The 23296-nt window shown below is 36.7% G+C and overlaps 1 protein-coding gene across 1 annotated transcript in view; it reads left to right on the top strand.

Moving 5' to 3' along the window:
- KIAA1328 (KIAA1328 ortholog) overlaps positions 1-22546 on the top strand; it is a 1446094-nt gene extending 1423548 nt beyond the window's left edge. Inside the window, exon 8 of the mRNA XM_044087278.1 lies at positions 21297-22546. Coding sequence (XP_043943213.1) covers positions 21297-21528 — 232 coding nt within the window. The 3' untranslated portion in view covers positions 21529-22546. The remainder of the gene's footprint in view (positions 1-21296) is intronic.
- Positions 22547-23296: the final 750 nt, after the last annotated feature.

A 23296-nucleotide genomic window follows, 5' to 3' on the forward strand; every position in this document is an offset into this window, starting at 1 on the left:
AAGGCAGAAAATAAACAAACAACAAGAACCAAATAAATCTACTGGTAAGCAAAAACAGAATCCAGCTTCCACGCGGAGGAGCTTAAACAAGCTCTTCTACCTATCCAAAACACTGTCCAGAGCTTTTCTGATCAACTCTCCAAATTTGGAAGTACAATCAACCAAATAGTTGATCGCATGGACCACTTAGAACAAAAAAAATAGCTAATAAATACCAGATTGAGAAATTAAGAGGAAATTGGCGCCAAATCTACTGTAATAAAAGAAATGCAACAAAAGCTAATCGATTTAGAGGCGGGAGGTCGACAAAATAATAAGGGAGTACCAGAAAAGTATGAGAATAACCTACTAATATCTCTAAACATATTTTTGATCATCTTCTGCGTTCCAAGGGAAAATCCACAGATATAATGATTGAAAGAGCTTACAGCACCCTACACAAGAAACAAGACCCCACCATTCCAAGACCAATTTACGTTAGGCTATTAAATTTCCAAGATGCTCAGAAAATATTGATGGCTGCTAAGAAACATAAGCAATTCAATTGGAATAGCCACAGGATCTCCATATTGCAAGACCTTCCACTTGCCATTAAAGAGAACTGACAAAAGCTCTCGCCTTTCTGTGCAGACTTAATTAAAAGAAAAATAAAATTCCAGGTGCGCTACCCTAGCACTTTAATATTCTTTAATAATGACAACAAAATCGCAATTGACTCACCTAAAGAGGCAAAAACAGCTTTTGTTAAATGCTTTGGTAAAGCACTGGATCTTTAAAACTTCCAAATAACTCGCCGCACCAGCGCTGATGTTTCGAACACCCTTCTTGATTTTTTTCTTTTGTTGTGCCTAAACTACGACTTTTATCAGCTGGAAATGCTCCTAGTGTATAAAGTCAGTGAGCTGGAAATGATTTGCATGCCAGTTGTTGGGCCATGGGATCATTTTCTCCTTACATCTTCCTGCTGCAACACCATAAATTGTCCCCCGTAGACTCATGAGATCAACGAGGATGTGATATGCTACTTTTGAATTCACATGCCAGTTTAACATACTCAGGAATGGATAATAAAGCCATTCAAGGCTAGCAATGATCATGACTAACCAGCAAAACTGTCCTAGGCTGATGAATCTTCAAGTGCCTCATTGACCACAGTATCTCGTCTTAAAGTAAGTATACAGCTGTAGCAGTCACAAAAGGAGAATGTATCTATTTTTTTAGAGGCTGTTTCTGAACTTTATCAATTAAGACAAGTTGGTAAATCATAAGAAGCGGCACGGCGATGTTCTCAGAAAATTTAATTTATGGACAAGTTAACATACAGATAGAACAGTTTTTTTTTTTTTTTTTTTTAAATAGCCAATACTACACAGCATAGTAGTGCCAGCTAAATTATTTACTTCATGACCATGGAGGCCAAGGGCTCCATATGGCTTACAGCTATACTGGCGACTATTAATCTCAGATCTTTACTTTCTTCACAAGAGGGAAAACAATGACACTAAAGGTTGTTATGGGAAATTGAACTACTTTCTAGCAAAGGGTTACAAATCCTAATATGGGCTGTATCTCCGTAGTTTATATTAGTCTAATGCTTTATACATAGTTCTGATTGTCATATAAAGCAAAATTCAGATATATTTAAACACATTCATTGACTGGGGGAGAAATACGAGAATGTGTCATTATTGTTTTGTATGCTCTGAAAACAGTTGTTTTTTTGCTAATATGATAAGACCTATTTTTGTCTACATATTCATGCTTATCCATCATAAACTACGCTGATATGTCATAATGCAGGGGATAAAATCGGTAAATTCCGGAGACATATACATTCTTAATTTATACTAAGCGACTTTCTTAGCCCCTACATTTTTCTCTCCTACTTTATGGTGGGTGACAATCCTTCATAAATCCTCTCTGATAGGGAATGACCAATCATGATGTTCTGAGGTTTGCATTAATCCTCAAGGTACCTTGCAAGGCTAAGATCAAACATAACACCACCCCACCATTTTATATAATTTCATATAATTTTATAGCAAGCTTTGTAGAGTATTGGTTGGAAGAGTATCCATAAAGTCCAAATACTCATATGCTGCTTGCTTCAGGTATATTGGGCTCTACCCTAATCTGGGAGTAATGTGGATTTCCTAAGCAGGGTCAAGGATAAACAATATTGGGGTAATTATATTACTGTACATAAGTTTCATTCTTGTTAGTGAATCAATATAGTTAAATATAAAAACAAAGGTTACACTTTTAAAATGATGAAAGTTTATATATTCTGGTTTTATCTAATAACCTACTTTCTTCAAGCTCCTTCAACTAGGGAGTTCAGGCGGTTAGGCACAGGGATATTACTGAAGGAGTTTAGTGCTACCAACATGAGTAAACCCTCCTATATATGTATTTAAGGGAAATTGGACTTACATTAACACTAAATATTTCACAGGAAAACTAGAACTTCCTCTTAAAAACTTAAATCTTTTGAGATGTGGACAATAGAGTCGTGGAACCTAAGGGGTTTACAGGATAAGAGCAAGAAAAAACTACTGATGCATCTACTATTTAAATCGGAGGCTAATGTTTGTTTCATACAGGAAACCCACATGCTCAGAGATGAGGGGGATGGGGACACCGATAGAAAATGGATAAAATCTATAATAACAGCAGGTGATCATTCTAACTCTAAGGGAGTGGTTATTATAAGTAAAAAATCATTTCAAGAGTCAATCTCAGAATATAACTTTGATAAGAATGGAAGATGGTGCCTTTTTTACAACCTTTAACTCTATAGCCAGAAAACCTATCCTTTTCTTAAATGTTTATGGTCCATGCGCGAGATAGCAAGACTTCATTTTAGAAAACTATAATATCCTATATAAGTTCCCAAACCACCACAATATAATAGGGGGATTGGAATGCAGTCATAGATCCAGTCTCTGACCAGTCCAGTAACTCAAACTCATATAACTTCCAAGCGTCACTTTCGCTAGGTGAATTAATAACAGACCTAAACCTTATAGATCCTATCTCTTTCACTGACAATCTCCATAAAGATAACATACACATTTATTATTCTAAATGCCATAACTCCTGGTCAAGACTAGACTTTTTGCTACTCTCAGAGTCTCTGACAAATGAAGAAGTAAAATTCTGTTCTGAGCCTAGGTTCCTTCGAGATCATGCCAAAATCATCCTTAAAGTAAACTTCTCAAGCAAATCGTCACATAGAATTAATAGCTGCAACTGGACCCTAAACAACAATCTATTCTATAAAAGAGATGTGATTCAGGACATTTCTGATAGTCTTGTCGGGTTTCAGAAAGACTTGGAATCCATCAGCATTCCATTTGATATTCAATAGGCTGCCTACAAAGCTAAAATTAGAGGGACATTAATTCAAAAAGCCTCCTACTATAAAAAACTGGGAAAGGAAAAAGAAGACAAATTAATATCTGAACTTAAGAAACTAGAAAAGACATATCAGCTGGGTCCAAATCCTGACTTAGAAAAACTAATTAATAACACTCAAAGAGAACTATTGGAACTGCACCAACACAACTACTCTCTCCATGAACAAAGATACATAGCTAAATATTCTGAATGGGCGCAAGTTTCATCTAGAGCATTAGCAAGAATAATTGATAACAAACAGGGGGACCTCTAGAATCACCCTTCTTCAATATCAAAATAAAATTTGTGAATCAGATTCAGAGATTATAGAAGTATTTCAGCACATTTATACCGAAATATATGGAATGAACTCTGATCATATCTCTATCCATGAAATTGAGAATTTCCTTAATCTTAAATTTCCTGAACTGAATGAGGAACAGCTAAAGTATCTCACCGCTCCACTCAACCAACAAAAAATATTAGATGTCATTGGTAACCTTAAACTAGGTAATGCCCCAGGCCCGGATGGTTGCACCCCATATTTCTATAACACCTTTAACCTAAAACTGTCATCTATCCTGCTAATAATTACATCAAATTAGAAGACATAACAGACCTCTGTTGGAATAATTCCAAAACAATCCTGATCCCAAAAAATAATCTTGACAGAACCAACCCACATAACTACAGACCCATATCCTTGATTAATGTTGATATTAAAATCCTCTCCTCTCTCCTGGCAGAAAGACACAAAAAAAGTAATGCCTTCCTTAATATCCCCCCGAACAGGCTGGTTTCATGTGCAACTGACGCACATGGGACAATACATTAACTTTAGATTCCATGATTCAACTTACCAAAAATGATAGAAATGATATATGCTCTAACGTTAGACGCTTGTAAAGCATTTGATAGGGTTAACTGGAAATTCTTATTCGCGTCCTTCTCATTTCAGCATCCCACATGATTTCTCTGATATGATTAAAATGCGTAGAGAACTCCTAGCAAAATATTCACGCACGCAGGACAACGTGCACGGCCCCAACCAACCAGTAAAATACAAAAGAACGAGCCAGCACGTAAGAATCGCTCGTTGACAAAAAGGTTTATTTAACAAACATACTACATATAATGGCAAAATACCATTATAAAAGCAAACCGGGGGGACTAAGTTCGTATACAACCCCTTGTGGCTAACATAGATAGTGAATTGTCTAGAGAATGGGCGGAAGCACAACATTTATCATCTATGCATTTTGTTGATTGTTTATTGCGTTACTATGACAGGACAATACAAAGTCAACTTATAGAGATTCAAACTTTGTGTGGGGAGGTAGAACAATTTAAACAAGAAGTGTCTTACTCACAGCATGTTTCAGACCTGGCCAAGGAACTTTCTATAGTGGAAAAACAGCTTATGAAACGAAAAATCAATAAGTTTAATCGTGATCTTATGGACTATGAAAAAGGGAAACCTTTTGTTAACCAGAAATCAGTTAGATTTCAGGATTTCAAAAATACTAATACTAACAAAAAAAGACCAAGTTCCATTTTGAGACATCACAAGGCCACGTCTGATGCTACCTCTGAGGAGGACACTTCCTCTGCTACAGATGGGGAGTGTTTTTCATGCCAAGTGTCCCGAGCTGCTAAAAGAAAACAGCCACCCCCTTTAGAGCTAGGGGTAGGAGGCGGGGGGGGGGCAGGAAACACAGAGCCAGGTTCCAGCAATCTAACCTTACAATCCCTATTGCAACAAATGGTGAAGTAAATAATAACATTCATAACATTTCATCTTTTGAACTTTCTTCTGTACACATACAACTTCTGAATAAAGGATTAACCTTTGTACCTACTTCATTGGTTTCTGAAAATCAATTATTACAAGAAGTTGATGAATTTTGTAGAATACTTAACCTTAAAATATTTTTTGCAGTCTGTGATAATACTCAAAGGTCATCTGACTTTAGATTTGGGAAATCAGATTTTGTTCCCCCCATGAACAAACATGTTTCCATTTTTAGGGAATGCATAATGAAAGAGCTACATTATTCTAATTTGTATGAGCCAACTAACAACAATCTTACTGCAGCAGAAAGGCAAACTCTGATGGAACTTAGGGATAATCACAATATAGTAATAACTATGGCAGACAAAGGGGGAGCTGTTGTGATTTTGGATCATTCCACATATAATCAGGAAGCTTTGCGGCAACTAGCAGATTCCAGCTTTTATATGGAATTAAGCATTGATCCCACTCCTTCTTTTAAGAGAGAAATTGATGCATTTTTGCATATGTCGGTTCAACAGGGCATTATTACACAGCAGGTAGGTACACAACTTAAAGTAGAGGAGCCTATTCCTCAATACTTATACATGCTACCCAAAATACATAAAGATCCATTACACCCTCCGGGTAGACCTATTGTTTCAGGTAGGGGTTCCTTAACGGAACCATTGTCAGCATTTCTCACATTCTATCTGAAGCCGCTGCTGATTTTCATTAGGTCCCGCATCAAAGACACTACCGAATTTCTTAATATTATCAATGACTCTCAATTGGAATCCCATTGGTTGCTTTGCACACTTGATGTGGCTTCACTTTATACAAGCATCCCACACGACCTGGGAATTCTGGCTGTCTCTTATTGGTTATACAAATCTAACCTTTATTCCATGGGCTTTAGTAATTTCTTGATCAAATTAACTGAATTGGTGTTGCGTAAGAATATCTTTTATTATCAAGGAAAGGCTTATTGGCAAATTAAGGGAACTGCGATGGGTGCTTCCTTCGCACCTATTTATGCAGATTTGTTCATGGGGTATTATGAGGCCAAGTATATATATGATGTTCAGCATAATTTATTTTTACATCATCTGGACATCTGGCGCAGATACCTAGACGATTGCTGGATGGTGTGGCATGGTAATAGGGAAGGGTTAATCCAGTTCGTGGATTACCTGAATAACAATTCTTTTGGCATTAGGTTTACTGTTAACATTGAACATTCTAATATTGTATTTCTAGATGTTAAGGTGGCAAGACTCATAGATAATACTTTGTCTACCACTATTTATAGAAAATTCCCGAAATACAACACTATATTACATGCTAATAGTTCCCATCCACGCCACATCATCCGCAATATTCCAAAATCTCAATTTATGAGAATTAGACGGATCTGTTCATCGGATCAGGAATATCTTGATTCCAGTCTCGATTTATTTCATAGGTTTTCCGAAAGGGGTTATAATTCTCAACTTCTTTCCAATGTTGCAGAACAAACTAACAGACTAACACGTCAGGAGTTGTTGTGTTATAAATCAGATGATAAGGATTCTAAGAGGCAGAAAATCAAGCAACCCTTACGGCTAGTAACAACTTATGGTACCAACACCAATCGTTTTAGGGACATCATTAATCAACATTGGGGAATTCTTTTGTCACATGATATTTTGAGTAGTGTGTTGCCTGATCAATGTCAATTTTCCTATCGACGGGGGAGAAATATGAATTCATATTTCACACACTACAAAAGATATATTCCAAGTCTTCCACAACAAAGAACTTTATCTGGGGAGATATTAATGGGCTGCTATCCTTGTGGTCATTGTATGGCCTGCCAACATTTAAACAAAACTAGAGAATTTACTAGCAAAAACACCCCTAGAATTTTTGAGATCAAGGTTTTTGCTAATTGCAGCACGGATTGGGTTGTTTACTTGGTAACCTGTACCTGTTCTGCATTTTATGTTGGACAGACGTCCAGGCTGGTGAAATTTAGAATAGGGAACATTTAAGTGCAATTAAAAATAAACGTGTTGCCAATGCCCTCTTTAAACATACCATAGAGCATCCATCTGCAGTTTTCAAATTTGTAATTATAGATAGGATAACCTTACACAGGGGTTTTAAAGCTGGATGGCATCAGAAACTTAATCAAATGGAAAACATGTGGATAATAAAATTGGGTGGTTTATTTAGACCTGGATTAAACACTTTGGAATAGTTTATAATTTATGATTATACCAATTTTTGTTTCATGAACTTTAATACAGGAAACATTTTAGTGGGGATGTTTTTCGTGTACCATCAGGTTTTTCCTATACAAAATTAAGTCATATTTATTATGATTTATTGAAATAAATATTAAAACATAGGATACATTCTAGTGGATATTTTCCATTTGTATTATGAGGTTTTCCTCACATAATATTAAGTTACATTTATAATGATTTATGGAAACAACAACGGAGATATGTTGGCAAGGATATTATTCTTTTCCTTATTTTTTAATCATATGTATTATATGATTATATATTTTGTCTGTCTCAGTGTTGTTTTTCTAAAAAATTTTTTTGTATTTCAAAATAGTATGTGTCCTTTAAATTATGGTACATGCCCCTTTAAATGGGTACTATAAATATGGTACTCATGTGGTGGTGAGCTCTTTAACTGTTTCAACATGCAGCATTGATAAAGGCTTTATGATAGCCGAAACCGGTTTGCTTTTATAATGGTATTTTGCCATTATATGTAGTATGTTTGTTAAATAAACCTTTTTGTCAACGAGCGATTCTTACGTGCTGGCTCGTTCTTTTGAATTTTAATGATTAAAATGCTTTACAAGGATTCTCATACATAGCTCTATATCAACAAAAGACTATCTAATCCAATTATGATCTCTAATGGAACATGGCAAGGATGCCCTCTCTCCCCACACCTCTCTAATGTATTCATAGAGCCTTTTTTCCTTCATATCAAACAAAAAAACCTTTCACTCATTGCGTAAAGTTTTAAACACAAAAGTAACAATGCCAGCATTTGCAGATGATTTAAACATTTATTTTGAGAACCCCAACACTGATTTAAAGAAAATAACTGAGTCCATAAATAATTTCTTGAAGGTATCAGATTACAAAGTCAACCATAAGAAATCTCATATATTTTCCATAAATCCACTTAATCACAAATTAAATTATTTGCCAGACTCTCCATTCCAAACACTGTACTCCTTTAAGTATCTGGGGAACTGTTTTGAACATAAAGAGGCTTCCATGCAACAGAATAGTCTACATAAGGCATGGTCAAAGATCAAGCAGGACCTCCATACATGGTAACTATTGAAACTCTGTATGTTGTCCAAAGCAGCAATTGTTAAGTTGAACATACTACCAAAACTGCTATATCATTTCAATGCATCAGATCTTATTATTCCAAACAGTCTTTTTTACAAAATGAATAAAAAGCTCGCCAAATTTATTTGGTTTCCTAAGCCGGTATGGATAAACTATTCAAAATTGGTATATCCTAAGGACAAAGGGGGTCTCAGCCTACTGGATCTACACCTCTATTATAAAATGATATGTGCCAATAGAGTTGCTTCAGTCTCAAACTTCTGTCCTGACAAGGATAGATGGTCCCCCTCTTGGGTAAAAATTTGGCATCAACATGTGATTAGAAATAATAACCCGAAAGCTCTCCCCTTCATAACTCCTGTAAATCTTAGAAACTTCAAACTAAACAATATTTTGAAGCATATGATTAAAATAATCCAGGAAACTGGACACATTCTTCCCTATCCTACAACCCAACCACTTGAACCCTAATATTAGGATTAACAATAAATTGATAAATCTCATGGAATACCCCCTCATTAAAGACTGTTCAGTATGGGAGATATATATATATATATATATATATATATATATATATATATATATATATATATATATATATATATACATAAAAATAAAAACCTACATGACCTGCACTTAGCATTGAAAGTAAACCACAAATATACCATTATTCTACATCAAATAAGAGAAATCACATCAACACTAGCCAAAGGCACACCTGTTAATGATCAGGACATCAATAGGCTTATCAAAATAATGACAACTTTATTTAGTAAAGAAAAAATGCTCTCCAATGCCTATAAACTGATAAATCTCACTAAACATACTTCCATCTGTCTATTTTCTAAATACTGGGATCAACATGGCACCACATTCACAGAAGAACAAAAACTTAAGGCAATCAAAACCACCATTGAACTAGCTCGCTTTAAAAAACTCATATACACACAGCTAATGATCAATAACACCTATTACACACCATCTGTTTTAAATAAATTTGACTCTAAAATCCATCTTGCAATTGTTGCTCTTATCCACAACCCGACCTCATACATGTTTTATGGTTTTGTAAACACACCCACAATCTCTGGCGCTCTCTTAAAGTACACTTAGAAAAAATAGGTTACCAAAAATTTACCTTATTGTGGGAGCTAGCTGTTCTCCACATTTCTGATATCAAACTATCTAAAATAAATCATCATGTCCTAATTATGCTCTGCACACTAATTAAGCTATATATAACTAAAAACTGGCTAGTCCGCATTAAACTTTGTTGGAGCAGATTTAGGAATATGGCATTTAAATACATCTCCTCAGAAAAACTCATCATAAGAAGTACCAGTAAAAGAGTCTACTAACAGAAATTCTGAAAACTTCTACTTGACCAGGCCCTAAGTGATTAGTAAAAGTCCGTAACTGATGGAAATGCCATTTATTGTTTGGATTCTTGATGGTCTCAACAGTCCATACTTTAAATCTCCAGGTTTGCCCCTACACTCATGTATTCTTGTCTTCTTACACATTGTCTTAATGTATTATTACTTAACTTTGTGCTCTGTTCATTCTTTTTCATGTATAATGGTAGCACACTTGTAGATATCGTATATTGTTTTTATTGTTTCTAGTTTTAAAAGTTTTTTTTTGTCTTTGTACATTTATGGACAAATGTCATATCCAACTTTCGGCTTATACCTTAACTGTTTCTACTACTTAAAAACAATACAATTTTTTTTATTTGAAAAAAAAAAAAGAGGAAGGTACAAAACCATTTTAAGTAAATGTTATTAAAGACTATACAATCAAATATCACGTCACTTTTGGTAATTCTTTAAAGTAATGTATCTTATCATTATAAAACTCTACAAAATAATCTTAATGCACCAAAATGCTAGCAATTATAGTTACTAATAAATATTCATCCTATTGATCATAATTCTTAAGTCCTCAACTTCAGAATACTATTAACGGATATTATATTGTTCAAACGAGAAAAGTTAGAAGCATTCAAAAATAATTGCCACCAAAGTTCTCTTTTCTTAATCTTGAACCACCGCCCATCTGTTACAACTTTGGCACCTGTTCAAGGGTAAAATCAAAACTTCAGGGGAATTATTAAGAGAAGTATGTTTGTATAATACATTATTAATATTAGTCTTCTCAGTGTCATGCATATGCTTGTATATCCTATCTTAATATACGTTCTGTCTTCCCAATATAAAATGCTGGAAGATGTCGACATAGGGCTACATAAATAACACCCCTGAATAAACAAGTAATATGCCCTTTGGGTTGTATCACTTTTTTTACAACCAAAATGCACTCTTTATTTATAACATAAGGACATTGCTTTTAATAGCTACATTTAAAAGTACCTAATATTTTTACCCCACTTCATCACTTTATACATATTATAAAATAGTTTTTAAAATTTTTACCTCTCTTAAAAATAATCCTAGATGAGGTGCCCAGAATATCTCTCATTTCCTGTTTGGTTAATAAAGATCCAAGTTTTTGTATAATGTTTGTCTAATAGCCCAACAATTCAAACTATAAACAATTTGCATAATGTTTGTCTAATAGCCCAAGAATTCAAGCTATAAAGTGTAATAAATAGCTTATTGAAATCAATATTCACATCATTCTCCTCTTTAGTAATTTTATTTAATACTACTTTGATCATCGGGGGCCATGTATCCCTGTTTCCCTTTTATACAAACAGACTCCTTGTCCAAACAACTAAATCTCTCAACCTAGGTGGTGACGCGCTATTTGCCAACACCACTGGTAAAATATGGAACTCTCTCCCAAATAACATCACGCTTGCAACTTCTCTAAGTCAATTCAAAAATAGTCTAAAACTCCACTTCAAGTCACACTGGCTATGTCCTTGCTCAAACCCAGACTAGCTCTGTGCCATTAACTAAAACATAAACAACTAGCTAAGATGATAAGTACTTTGTATACTGTGATAAAGAAATATGTATCCTGTCTAACTCTGTCATTATACTGCCTACCGTCCTTGCTAATATGTTATTAATGTTACATTTGTAGTAATCTCAGAAATAGTAATGGCAGTCTTGTACTTGTATGTAAATAGCCTATGTTTTTGTTAAGTTCTTTCAGCTCATTTACTGTACCTAATTATCAATGTAACTCTGTTGGAGCTTTTCTCCCCGGGCCTCCGCTGAAAAAGGACATGTATCCAGTCAGACCATCCCGGTTAACAAATGTAAAACAAATAAATAAAATAAATACACATCTTCATCCCTTATTGGGTCCAAGAAACTATGCGGATATACTGTCTCATTACAAACATCTTGATTCATTTTTATTTATTTTATTTATTTAATATTTGTTTACCTGGAAAGTCCAACTTGGAACAAAGCCAATTTTCAGCAGATTAAGGTATCATAATCTCCAAAAAAAGTATCAAGATCCATAATAATTTTTGCTAATTTGCCCTTAACAGCAGCCTATTTCTGATGTATGGATTGGCAACTCAGAAAATGTAGCAAAGAGTTTGAATATGTGGGCTTTCTATACATATGAGTTACAATGTTTTCCATAATATTTTCACTAATGTCCAAATCCAAATAATGAATAAGCTCTAAATTAGAGTATGCTTATTTCAAAAATGTAATGGTCAAATTAATATATTCCACAAATGCCGTTTCATTTGTCCACAGAATAAAAATAACATCGAGTAAGCCAGTGTAGAAATCCTCGGAGTTATTAAAAGATTTTCACACTGAGCTAATCGGAGGAAGGGCTCTGAGCCAACTAATCTGTGATATATAACATTAAGTATCCTGTTTTTGCTTATTTCTGAGTTAATTATAGCACTTGTTTTGTCTGCATATACTTTGCTAGCTAGTTTCACTGTGTGTGAGGTATTAACTAGAAATTTTCGACAATTGTTAAGCATCTGGATGGGTTTGTTTGTTCTGATTTCCTGCTAAGGAGTGTATCATCTAACTTGTTTGCAGTTAAAAGCATTCTCTAGAGTCTCCTTGATCCTTTATCTCTTTAAACATTTCTGCAGTTTCTTTCTAAGTAGTGTTGGTAGTGTAGCATTGTCCATATTCAGGCTTGTGTTTTGGGCTTAGTTGTTTGTTAGTAGAGGCTGTGTGTCTGAGCACATTTTCTAGGCCATCATAGCTTAGCATTTCAGTGAGAGTGAATTGTTTGTGGTCATTGGCTGACTGGGGTTGCCTGGACTACGGCTTGGAGTAAGCACCTCATTGGTTCTTTCAAGCTTTTTTTTTTAAAGTTTTTTCAGGTTTCAACTTTGTTACTTAAGAAGTTAACTTGTGAGTGTTTCTGCCATTTCACACTGAGCTAATCGGAGGAAGGGCTCTGAGCCAACTAATCTGTGATATATAACATTAGGTATCCTGTTTTTTTGCTTATTTCTCAGTTATTTATAGCACTTTTATTGTCTGCATATACTTTGCTAGCTAGTTTCACTGTGTGTGAGGTATTAACTAGAAATTTTCTACAATTGTTAAGCATCTGGTTGGGTTTGTTTGTTCTGATTTCCTGCTAAGGAATGTATCATATAAGCATTTTCTAGAGTATCCTTGATCCTTTATCTGTTTAAACATTTCTGCAGTTTTTTTTACCTAAGTAGTGTTGGTAGTGTAGCATTGTCCATATTCAGGCTTGTGTTTTGGGCCTAGTTGTTTGTTAGTAGAGGCTGTGTGTCTGGGCACATGTTCCAGGCTATCATAGCTTAGCCAAGGCCAATATAGCATTTCAGTGATAGTAAATTGTTTGTGGTCATTGGCTGACTGGGGTTTCCTGGACTACGGCTTGGAGTAAGCACCTCATTGGTTCTTTCAAGCTTTTTTTTTTTAAAGTTGTTTCAGGTTTCAACTTTGTTACTTAAGAAGTTAACTTGTGAGTGTTTCTGCCATTTCACACTGAGCTAGTCAGAGGAAGGGCTCTGAACCAACTATTCTCTGATATATAACATTAAGTATCCTGTTTTTCGCTTATTTCTGAGTTAGTTATAGCACTTTTATTGTCTGCATATACTTTGCTAGCTAGTTTCACTGTGTGTGAGGTATTTACTAGAAATTTTAAGCTTCTGGTTGGGTTTGTTTGTTCTGATTTTTGGTTCCCACCCACCCACCTTCCATCCCTATTGGTATCCTGTGTTTATACTTCGTGGCTTTGCAGTTGCCCGACCCTACTGTAAATGTGATCTGGGACACTCCTCCCATTCTAGTGTCATTTCCTTTTTCTACCTAATCCATGGAGAACATTTGAGAAGGCCAACCCAGTTAGTGTCTGCTCCTCCTTTCCCCTTTCCACTTTACAAAAAAAAAAAAATTCTAAGCTTGTTTCCTGCCTTTCCTGTAAGTTGTCTAGTCAAGATACAGATTTGCTGTATCCAGGACTGTTTGTAAGCTTCTGAAGCCCCCAAGCCTTTCTGTGTTGGAGGGAAGTCTTCTAGCCTAATTTTGTTTCTTAGAACTAGACAGTTTTCTAGTTTCAGCACTCAAATCTGTTTCCTTGAGCTCAGCATTTGTTCAGAACTCATTATAAGCACCAAATAAGCTACAAATTACTATAGCACTCGACTTTCCTCACTTGTCTAGAAGAAAACAATTTTTAGTACTTAATAAATAAGCACCTTTCCAGGCATGTGTAAGGGTCAGCTCCCGGTGTTTTCTCCTGTCTACCTGATGAATCTGGGCATCTTGGGTCAATGCAGCAATTGCCTCATGTACACAGACAACCCTCTCCTCCTACCACCCAACACTACAACCTGTGAGAGATACACTTATATAGCCAAACTGGAAGCAAAGCTCTCTTCACCCAAGACTGGACTAGACAGTCAAGAGGAGAAGGTAAAACTTGGACCACACCGCACTCATCACATAGTCCCTCATAACATACACCACCAAAGTACACACATAGAAACACAAAACACACACCTACATTTGCGGAGGCTCTCACAAAAATCTACCAAAGCAACAGGGACCTCCAAAGCAGAAATGCAAGCAACCTCCACCCCCCAGCACAACCCAAATGACACATAGCCCACACACTTAGTGTGCCACTCAACCACAGCCCATAAGGCATAACAACGTACCCAACACTCTAGTCATAGGTGACTCTATAGTCAGGCACACTGATGTTCCACTCACCAGGCCAAACAAGGAGAAAGTTACTTTCAGCTGTCTGTCAGGTGCCAAGATCTGCCACATAACGCATGCACTCAGGTCACTCCACAGCAAATACAAATATGACTCTATCATTGTCCATGTTGGTGTGAATGACCTGAGACATACCTTCCTGAACTACATAAAAAGAGACATGGAGGAGCTGTCAGATCTCATAGCCCAGGCAGGTATGACCCTAGCCCTGAGTAGCATCCTGCCATCACCCAGAATGATACCGCAGTACAAGGACAAAATGATTGACTTCAACAATTGGCTAAGCTTCTGGTGTCATTCTAAGGGGATCCAATATCTGTCTGCCTGGGATGACATGATCGACAAACCATGATGCTTTGCCAGAGATGGCCTGCACCTGTCGCCCTTGGGATTCCGGATACTGGCTAAAGCTCTTGCCACCCCTATATTGCCTTTTTTAGGCAAGATTAAAATGACAAATTCACCACTGTAATAGGTACAAGCAAGCAAAATCTGAGGGCAATGCCACTTAATGCTAGAAGTCTAAACCTCAAAATGCACTCAATCGAGGCACTCCTTAAAATGGAGAACATCGACATCTGTGCAGTGACAGAGACCCGGTTCAAGGCTCCAGAGAGCACCCCTGCATTTCCAGGCTATAATTCATACCACACCGTTCGGCCACCTAACCTGGACCGAAGCACTAAAGGCGGAGGCGTGTCCATATTCATTAAGGATATCCACACCTCCAGGCTAGTTGCTCAGCATAATGCATCCGAGATTATCCAAGTGCAACTAACTCTGGACAAGACCGCAATCCAAATTGTAGCTTGCTACAGATCCCCCACCATGCCCCAGGATTCCCACTTTTCATTTCTTGATACACTGGAAAATATTAGGGTACAACCTAACACCCTAAAAATGGGCGATTTCAACTACCCCATCATTAACTGGGAAAACTACTCATGTACCAACTCTTGTCCGCAACGTTTTCTGGAATTCATAAATTCCAACGCCTTGGATCAACTTATCCACACTCCCACCAGGGGCAGCAATATCCTAGACCTGGTCATTACCAACATGGGCAGCCTGTGTTCCACACCAGAGGTCAATTCCTCGTTGGTCAGATCCGACCACAAGCAAATCACCCTAGACATCCACATCTCACCCCCACCCCCCATTAGGGAAACCACCATAAAAAATGTCTCCAATGCCAACTTCACGCTTATTAAGACAGAAGTGGCAAATTTCACGACACCCATGCTGACGGACAATAGAGGTACGACTGCTGAATCCTATGCAATTGCACTTTATAAGCACTTACACGAGTGCATGGATCATGCAATCCCTAACAGAACCAGGATGCTATCCTCCAAAAAGAGGAAGCCAGTCTGGTTGTCCCCTGCCATAAACAAACAGATACAACAGAAGAAAGAAACTGTTGCAAAAATGAGTAAAATCCCATGATTGGAGGAACTCCATGGTCAGCCTCAGTAAGAAGATGAGATCCCTCACAAATTCCTCCAAAGCTAGTTACGAAAACATAATCGCCACTGATACTAAAGATAACCACAAAGCGTTCTATAGCTATGTCAAGAATCTCAATGGCAACACTCAGATCTGCTCTGAGTTACAGCACAATGGCACTAAATATACAGAATCAACTGAAATTGCCAACATCCTGACAGGTTCGGTGCTAACTTTATCCCTCTCTCATCCTCTAAAGGGCCCATCTCTATACAGGAAGAATGCAAAGTTCCTGTAATCACAGCTGCACAATTAAAAAAAAAAACACTCTCCAAAGCCAAGAACGCAGCATCCATGGGACCTGACAACATCCCAGGCTGCGTTCTATATGAACTACAGAATGAACTGGCACCCCACCTAAGTGCCATGTTCAATCATAGCCTCACCTCTGACTTTGTGCCCACTGAATGGCACACAGCAATGGTTATCTCACTCCACAAAGGGGGAGCCACCACGGACCCTGGGAACAATTGCCCCATTAGACTGACAAGCCTGGTCTGCAAGGCTATGGAACGTATCATCATGGAACTTAATCTCCAAAATCTGGACCCTACCCAGTTTGGGTTTGTAAAAGGCAGATCATGACTCCTAAACCTGATAGACTTCTTTGAAGCAGTCACCAAAGCCGTAGATGAGGGTAAGGTGGAACACAGCCTATCTTGATCTCGCCAAGGCTTTCAACACCATCCCCCACTCTGGAATTATAGATAAACTCACTAAACTAGGTATAAATCCCTATGTCACAAGATGGGTTGCCAACTGGCTCACTGACAGAACCCACACTGTGAAAGTAGTAGACTCTAAATCCAACTTCAGACCAGTGACAAGTGGAGTACCACAGGGTTCAGTCCTAGGTCCTCTCCTGTTTGGTATCTACTTCTCTGAAGTACAGGCTAACACAGAAGGTATTTGGCTAACAAAGTTCACAGATGACTGCAAACTAGGAGCCATAATTAAAACTCCTAACGATGTGGACATCCTACAAAAGGGCCTCACTGAGACAGATGCCTGGTGTCAAAGCCTTGGCCTCAAGCTCAATGCCAAAAAGTGTATTGTCATCCCTTTTGGTAAAAAGTCTGTACCCGTGAACTACCACATAGGCGGTAGTCTACTTAACACTGAAAGTGTGATAAGAGACCTTGGGACACAAGTGGACAGTAGTCTCTCCTGTGATAATCACATTGCCACAGTAGTCTAGAAATCCTTCTATGTGGCACACCTCATCACAAAAGGTTTCTCATCCAGGAAAAAAGAGGTCATTGTTCCCCTCTACTCATCACTCATTAGACCCATTATAGAGTACAACGCCCCTTTTGGTATGTACCTCACAAGACATCTACAACAACTGGTAAGGCCACAGAAATACCTCACAGAGGATTAATGGCCTCAAACAGATGCCCTTCGCAGACTGTCTCAAAAAACTCCAGCTTTACTCTGTCGCATATCACCTGCTCAGAGGCAATCTCTGCCTAACATACAACGCTATGTCAAACCCAGAGCTGTTGGACATGCTCCACTTAAAGAAATCCAATCCCTCTGAGCTACATGCTCTAGGGACCTAAACCTTGTCACCACAATAAACAGAACATGTTGGAGGGATAGATTCCTGTCCCAGAGACTTCCCATACTCTGGAACAAATTATCTATCTATATCAAACAAAACTCCTCATTAGCACTCTTCAAGAAAAAAATCTTGATGATTGGATGGGAGGTAGGAAATTCACCTCGAGGATCACTTCTGTGGCTCGGCTTGACAGGGGCACAGGAAAATAATTTTCTTGGGTGGCAAAAGCCAGGGTGCCGTTTGGCTAGGCTTGTATAGGCCCTAGGGCCAATAACCTAGTACCTACCTATGAACCTGTGAACTCTATATAAAGGAAATTGCTTAAAAAAAGAAATCAGTCCAATCCAAATTCATGTGGTATCACAGTGGATACATTCTTAACGTCTATGGTAGGAAAAACTAAGTGTGGGTAAAAATCAGTGGAGCCAAGTTTTACTAGAAAATCCCATGAATCCTTACAATTAAAAGGGATTTTCTTACTAAGATGTTTAAGTCTGAGATCTAAATATTTAGCTATTGGATATGTTTTTGACAAACCGGCATCTATTATCGATCACATAGGAGGATTAGTTAAATCTTTATGAATTTTAGGTATTCTGAAGGTAATCAGTATAAAAGGCTTATCAATAATCATATATTTATATACTTCATTAATCTGGTAGGCTGTCGTCCAAGTTTAAGGAAAGAGGACCTTTGGTGGCGATTATTTTTGAATACTTCTATCCATTCTAGATTGAATGATATATCTATTAAATAGTATTTTGACATTTGGGCTTATGAGTTTATCATCAGTGGGATGAATATTTATAATTAACTATAATTGTTAGCATTTTGGTAAATTTTTGCATTTTAAGATCTTTTTGTCGAGTTTTGTAACGGTAAGGTACATTGCGATTTTGAAGAATGACAGGAAGTGATGTTATACTTGAAGTTTGATTGACATCTGTGTTAAAGTTTACTTAAAATGTTTTTGTATTGTATTAAGAGTTGTTCTGAATATTTTCCTATGTTAGGGGATGAAAATGCTAAAATATTTATACAGCAATAAAATCTGTTAGCTCCCTTCATCTCTGTGAGCATTTCAAGATTTTATTGGTTTGCTGTTTTGCTCAGCCAAGGTTTTGTGGTTCCTGGCATGGATTTTATACTATGTCATCTGTGGAAACAGTGGAGATGTAGGTCAATCATTTTAGTCATCATGCTGTATTTTGGGAGAGCTTGTATCAAACTATTGGTAATTTGACATTGTTACTATGTGAGTTTACACAGCAATTGATGGCTGTTCCTACTCCGATATCTGTTGGTTGTGATTAACAAGAAACAAGTGGGCCTTATATTTTTGTGAATTATATTGTTGGTGTAAAGGCTGCACAATTCTCCCCTCGACAATCTGTTTTTTCTTTGTAATCAGAGGGTATGCAGCATGCTTTGCTAGTACATTTGTTACAGCTAAATAAGAGGAACCATAATACTTCATCATGGCTAAATGTGTGCATTGAGTTTAGCTGTGGCACTAGGCATGAGACTGGAGCACTTGATAAACAACAGGTTTGAAAATAAACTATTGAAATTTAAGAAGTTTCAGATTGAAAATTAATATTAAGGCGGGTATTAGGTCACGCCTTATACTTAAGGGCTTCAGATCCTGGAAATTTCCTACTGGTATGGAGAAGGTCTGACTTACAACATGAACTTTTAGCCCTTTTTGATCAGCAGGGGTGTTACTTAATGGAGGTTTTGGTTAGGCATACAAAAAAATGATGGATAGGATACAGGTGGAGATTAATTCCCTCAATACCGCCATCACATAAGATTTACTTTTTGACAACTATTCTACTAAGTATTTTAATATTTTTAGGCAGCTAATGGTCTTACTGGAGGTGAAGACCCACATGGAGAAGCTTGAACGAGACAGATTTGACCATTCCAAGGGTTGAGCCTACCCTACACTGAAGGGAGAATCACACTATGGTCCATTTCACTCTGGAGATACTTTTGGTACAGGCCACAATGTTGATAGACATAATAATCCGTGCTGTAGAGGTTATGTGAGTAGAGAAGATGACACTGCTTCAGTCCCTTTAGAATAGCCCCTTTCTATGATGTTCAGAGAGTATGCAGAACAGGTACAGATTCCACAAGAACAATAATGCTTGGTAGAACAAGAACTCCTCACACAAGCAGTAACTTTTTCACAGGTCACTTCTTTAAATAATGGTCCTGATTTCAGTTTTGGACACAATGAGTGAGTGATGAGCCCCGAGTTTTTTTAGTGAAGTAACTCCTAAATTTATTTTTAACAGTCTTGGTGACTGTACAAGTTATAATTTTAGTGAGATTAACATTGGTCAACAACATGCTGATTTATTGGATAAAAAGTTCATGATTATCCCAGCGTCGACATCTAAGATAAACAATGTATTAATTGATATTAATTTGTTTACAAGGAAAATGAATTTAAAAGTTTTCTTGAAACACAAATTTGGTCAAGTACAAGGCAGTTGACAAAAAACTACCATATTTAATACTATATTACATTCTTTGATATGAATCGTTGAAAAAAAAACTTGTGAATTAGATTTTAGACGCATGTTAACCCATACCATTGACAGTAATTGGTACTATTAAGCAAGATTAGGAGTTATTTTTTTATATAGTTTGGAACCCCAAGTTAATGGTTATGATACTGGATAAAGGGGTGGGGGTTGTTCCTGTGACTCGGAGTGTTTTTAATATGAGGATGTGTTGCTGACGTTTGGATGAAACATTTGAGGAAGCTTGTAGAAATGAAATTAACATTGCTTACAAAAATGATGTTCAAGTATTTGATCTCTTTACTCGGGCACTATCCGTTTGTCTTTGAAGCTAGAAGCACAATTTAAATATATTATGTAGAAAAGAATCCCAGTGTAACTTCTTGAAATCTCATGAAGGTATATTTGAATATTTTGGAGATGCAGCCTTTTATGTCCATGGCTTACAATTAGCCAGGATTTGAGCATTCAGCTCTCTTGAAACTTCTCATGTCTGAAGTGCTTAATATTATATGTTCATCTATGTTTTATGATTTTTTCCAATTGGATTGCACACAAGTTACCTCTTACTAAGACATCATTGTTCCTTTGTTCAGTAGCATACTGAAGCATGTTTTACTACTGACATTTCCCATAGTTGCAAGAAAATAATTAATATGTTGTTTGCAGTCCCAGAAACTCACTGGATTCTCATGAAAGAATACAAATATCATTTGATAGTGTTGGTTATCGTTAGTTCTTATTGGTATTACCTTTAACCATTCTTTGGAATGTTTTTGATGAAGTTTTCAGATGCTGGACAGCAATGAGGACTGAAACTGTGTTTCTTTGTAAACAACATTCATTATGATGTTAACTTATGTAAAGAATGAAAGACTGAAACATTTTGCATTTAAGGGTGAATAAGCTACTTTTCACTTTACAAAGGATTATTTGCTTTATTTTAAATTGTCATTTTCTTAGCTAAAATCATGTTTTATGTTGAAGGTATGAAGCATCCCTTGTTGACCTCGTGGCAGCACTAAGCCCAGTGTCTAGCAGAAGTCGTCATCATCTACACCCTAGTGATCATGCTAGCCATGTACAGCAGAGGCTGTCTCCTAGGTCTGTAAGCCACAGTAAAACCTCAAGGCGGCTGATCAGACGAGACTTTTTGGGAAGTGAGAGTGATGATGTGGAAGAAAGCAGAATACTGGAAGAAATATTCTTTGTTTGCTAGTTAGTCTAACTGTATTTTTTATGTTTATAAACATCTTCATAAGTTATACTTTTAACACTGTGGGTTGCAGATATGAAAGAAGGTATACTTTGTGTATCACAGTTTGATTTGTTGGACTATTATAATTTTAGCAATTCAGAACACTAATTAGTGAAGTCTAGATTTATCTACCATTACCATGCAGATTCATGTTGGGGTAACTGATTCCTCATTATACTTTTTCTGAGATAAGCAAGTTTTAGAAATTATGTCCTTTTTTTCTAAAATCAAATAACTGTGCATGTAAACAGTGATGTAATTATGAAGTTCTCAAGCTTTTCTGATTCAGAAACATCTGCATTTATATTATGTTAATTCACTGAAGCACAAACTGTGAAATGAATGACTTTAACAAAGCTGCAAAAACCCATGGAAGTATTACATTAGACTTTTCTAGAATTGTTTTATTATGTATTATCTCAGTAATCAAAAAAAATTGTGGCGAGTTACATCCCATGTTGTTATAAATACATATCATAATACAGTAAATTATATTTAAGAATGCTTACATTTTTTCAAAAACTCTTAGAAAAATTGTTTGGTAGCACCTGAAACAGTGTCTAAATGATACTTTGAGATTAAATGATTGGCTGTGTTCTTCAGAGAGTGTCTTTCAGCAACATCTCATAATGTCTACATATTTCTCACTTTCATTAAGATCATCTAGAAAATTTTATTCATAAAATTTATTAGGTGCATAAGTGATTATTTGTGGGGAACAGGACAGAAGTAACGTAACAACTTAAGTAATTTTCTTATACATCATTTATTTCTCTGTGTGTCAAAATCTAAGCTGTGTAAAAATTAGTGATGTCAGTGGTCCTGTTATGTTTGCATCTTTCACTTAGTGTGATGATAATTCTTGTATTGATTTAATGTTTTTGCACAAATTCTTAACTCCTCCTAACTTTTCTGTTTATGATGGACTCTTCTTTCAGCTCTGTTAATAAAGTATTTTGAGGTTGTTTTATGAAATTTATCTTTAAACATAATTACTTTTTTCTAGTATATGCATTTCTTCCAGCATTAGTACTTGGCAAGTGCTAAAAAAATACAACCTAATAACCAGCACAATGGAGTATAGAGATAAGCCCTGACTAAGATGCAAGCAAACTGGATATGATTAGCATCTTGGGTATCTGAGGCATTCGCAGAGGAAGATGGACATGCCCATCCAGAGAAGGGAGGAAAGAGAGGATTGTATGCATGGAGCACACATCATGGAGGCCTTGTAAACAATTGCAAAGTACCCCATGGGGTGGGAGGGTCAGCTTCCCAAAGTCAGACCTATGTAGAAGTGAGGTGAGGTATAGAGCACTCCACCCATTGCTTGCTTCATTCAAGGGGTATTACTGGGACACACGTAGGGTGGAAAATTAAATAGGTTGTAATATTCCCCTAGCGGCAAGCCATGGACACAGGACACCTGGATATCTTACTGGCCCCGACCTTTATTGGAATAAGTCCAAGGGAGACCTAGAGGGGTAGGTAGACCCAGCAAATGAGGAGAGGCAACATGATCCACTGATGTTGAGCTGTGGGTAAGAAAGAGATGCAAAAAAGCTGGACAGTAAAGAAAATACATCTAATTCCATATCTGATTATTCTGTGAGTGTGTTTTTTATTAGAGTTAGATTCTTACTACTAGGTGTGTGTGACAGTACTCTCCCTTTACTTTTCTGCGTATGGTTGCAAATAGCATAACGCAGAAGTGAAGTTAGAATGCAAG

Source organism: Protopterus annectens, chromosome 1.part1, assembly GCF_019279795.1.
Source record: "Protopterus annectens isolate FY-2018-M chromosome 1.part1, PAN1.0, whole genome shotgun sequence".
Taxonomy (NCBI): domain Eukaryota; kingdom Metazoa; phylum Chordata; order Ceratodontiformes; family Protopteridae; genus Protopterus; species Protopterus annectens.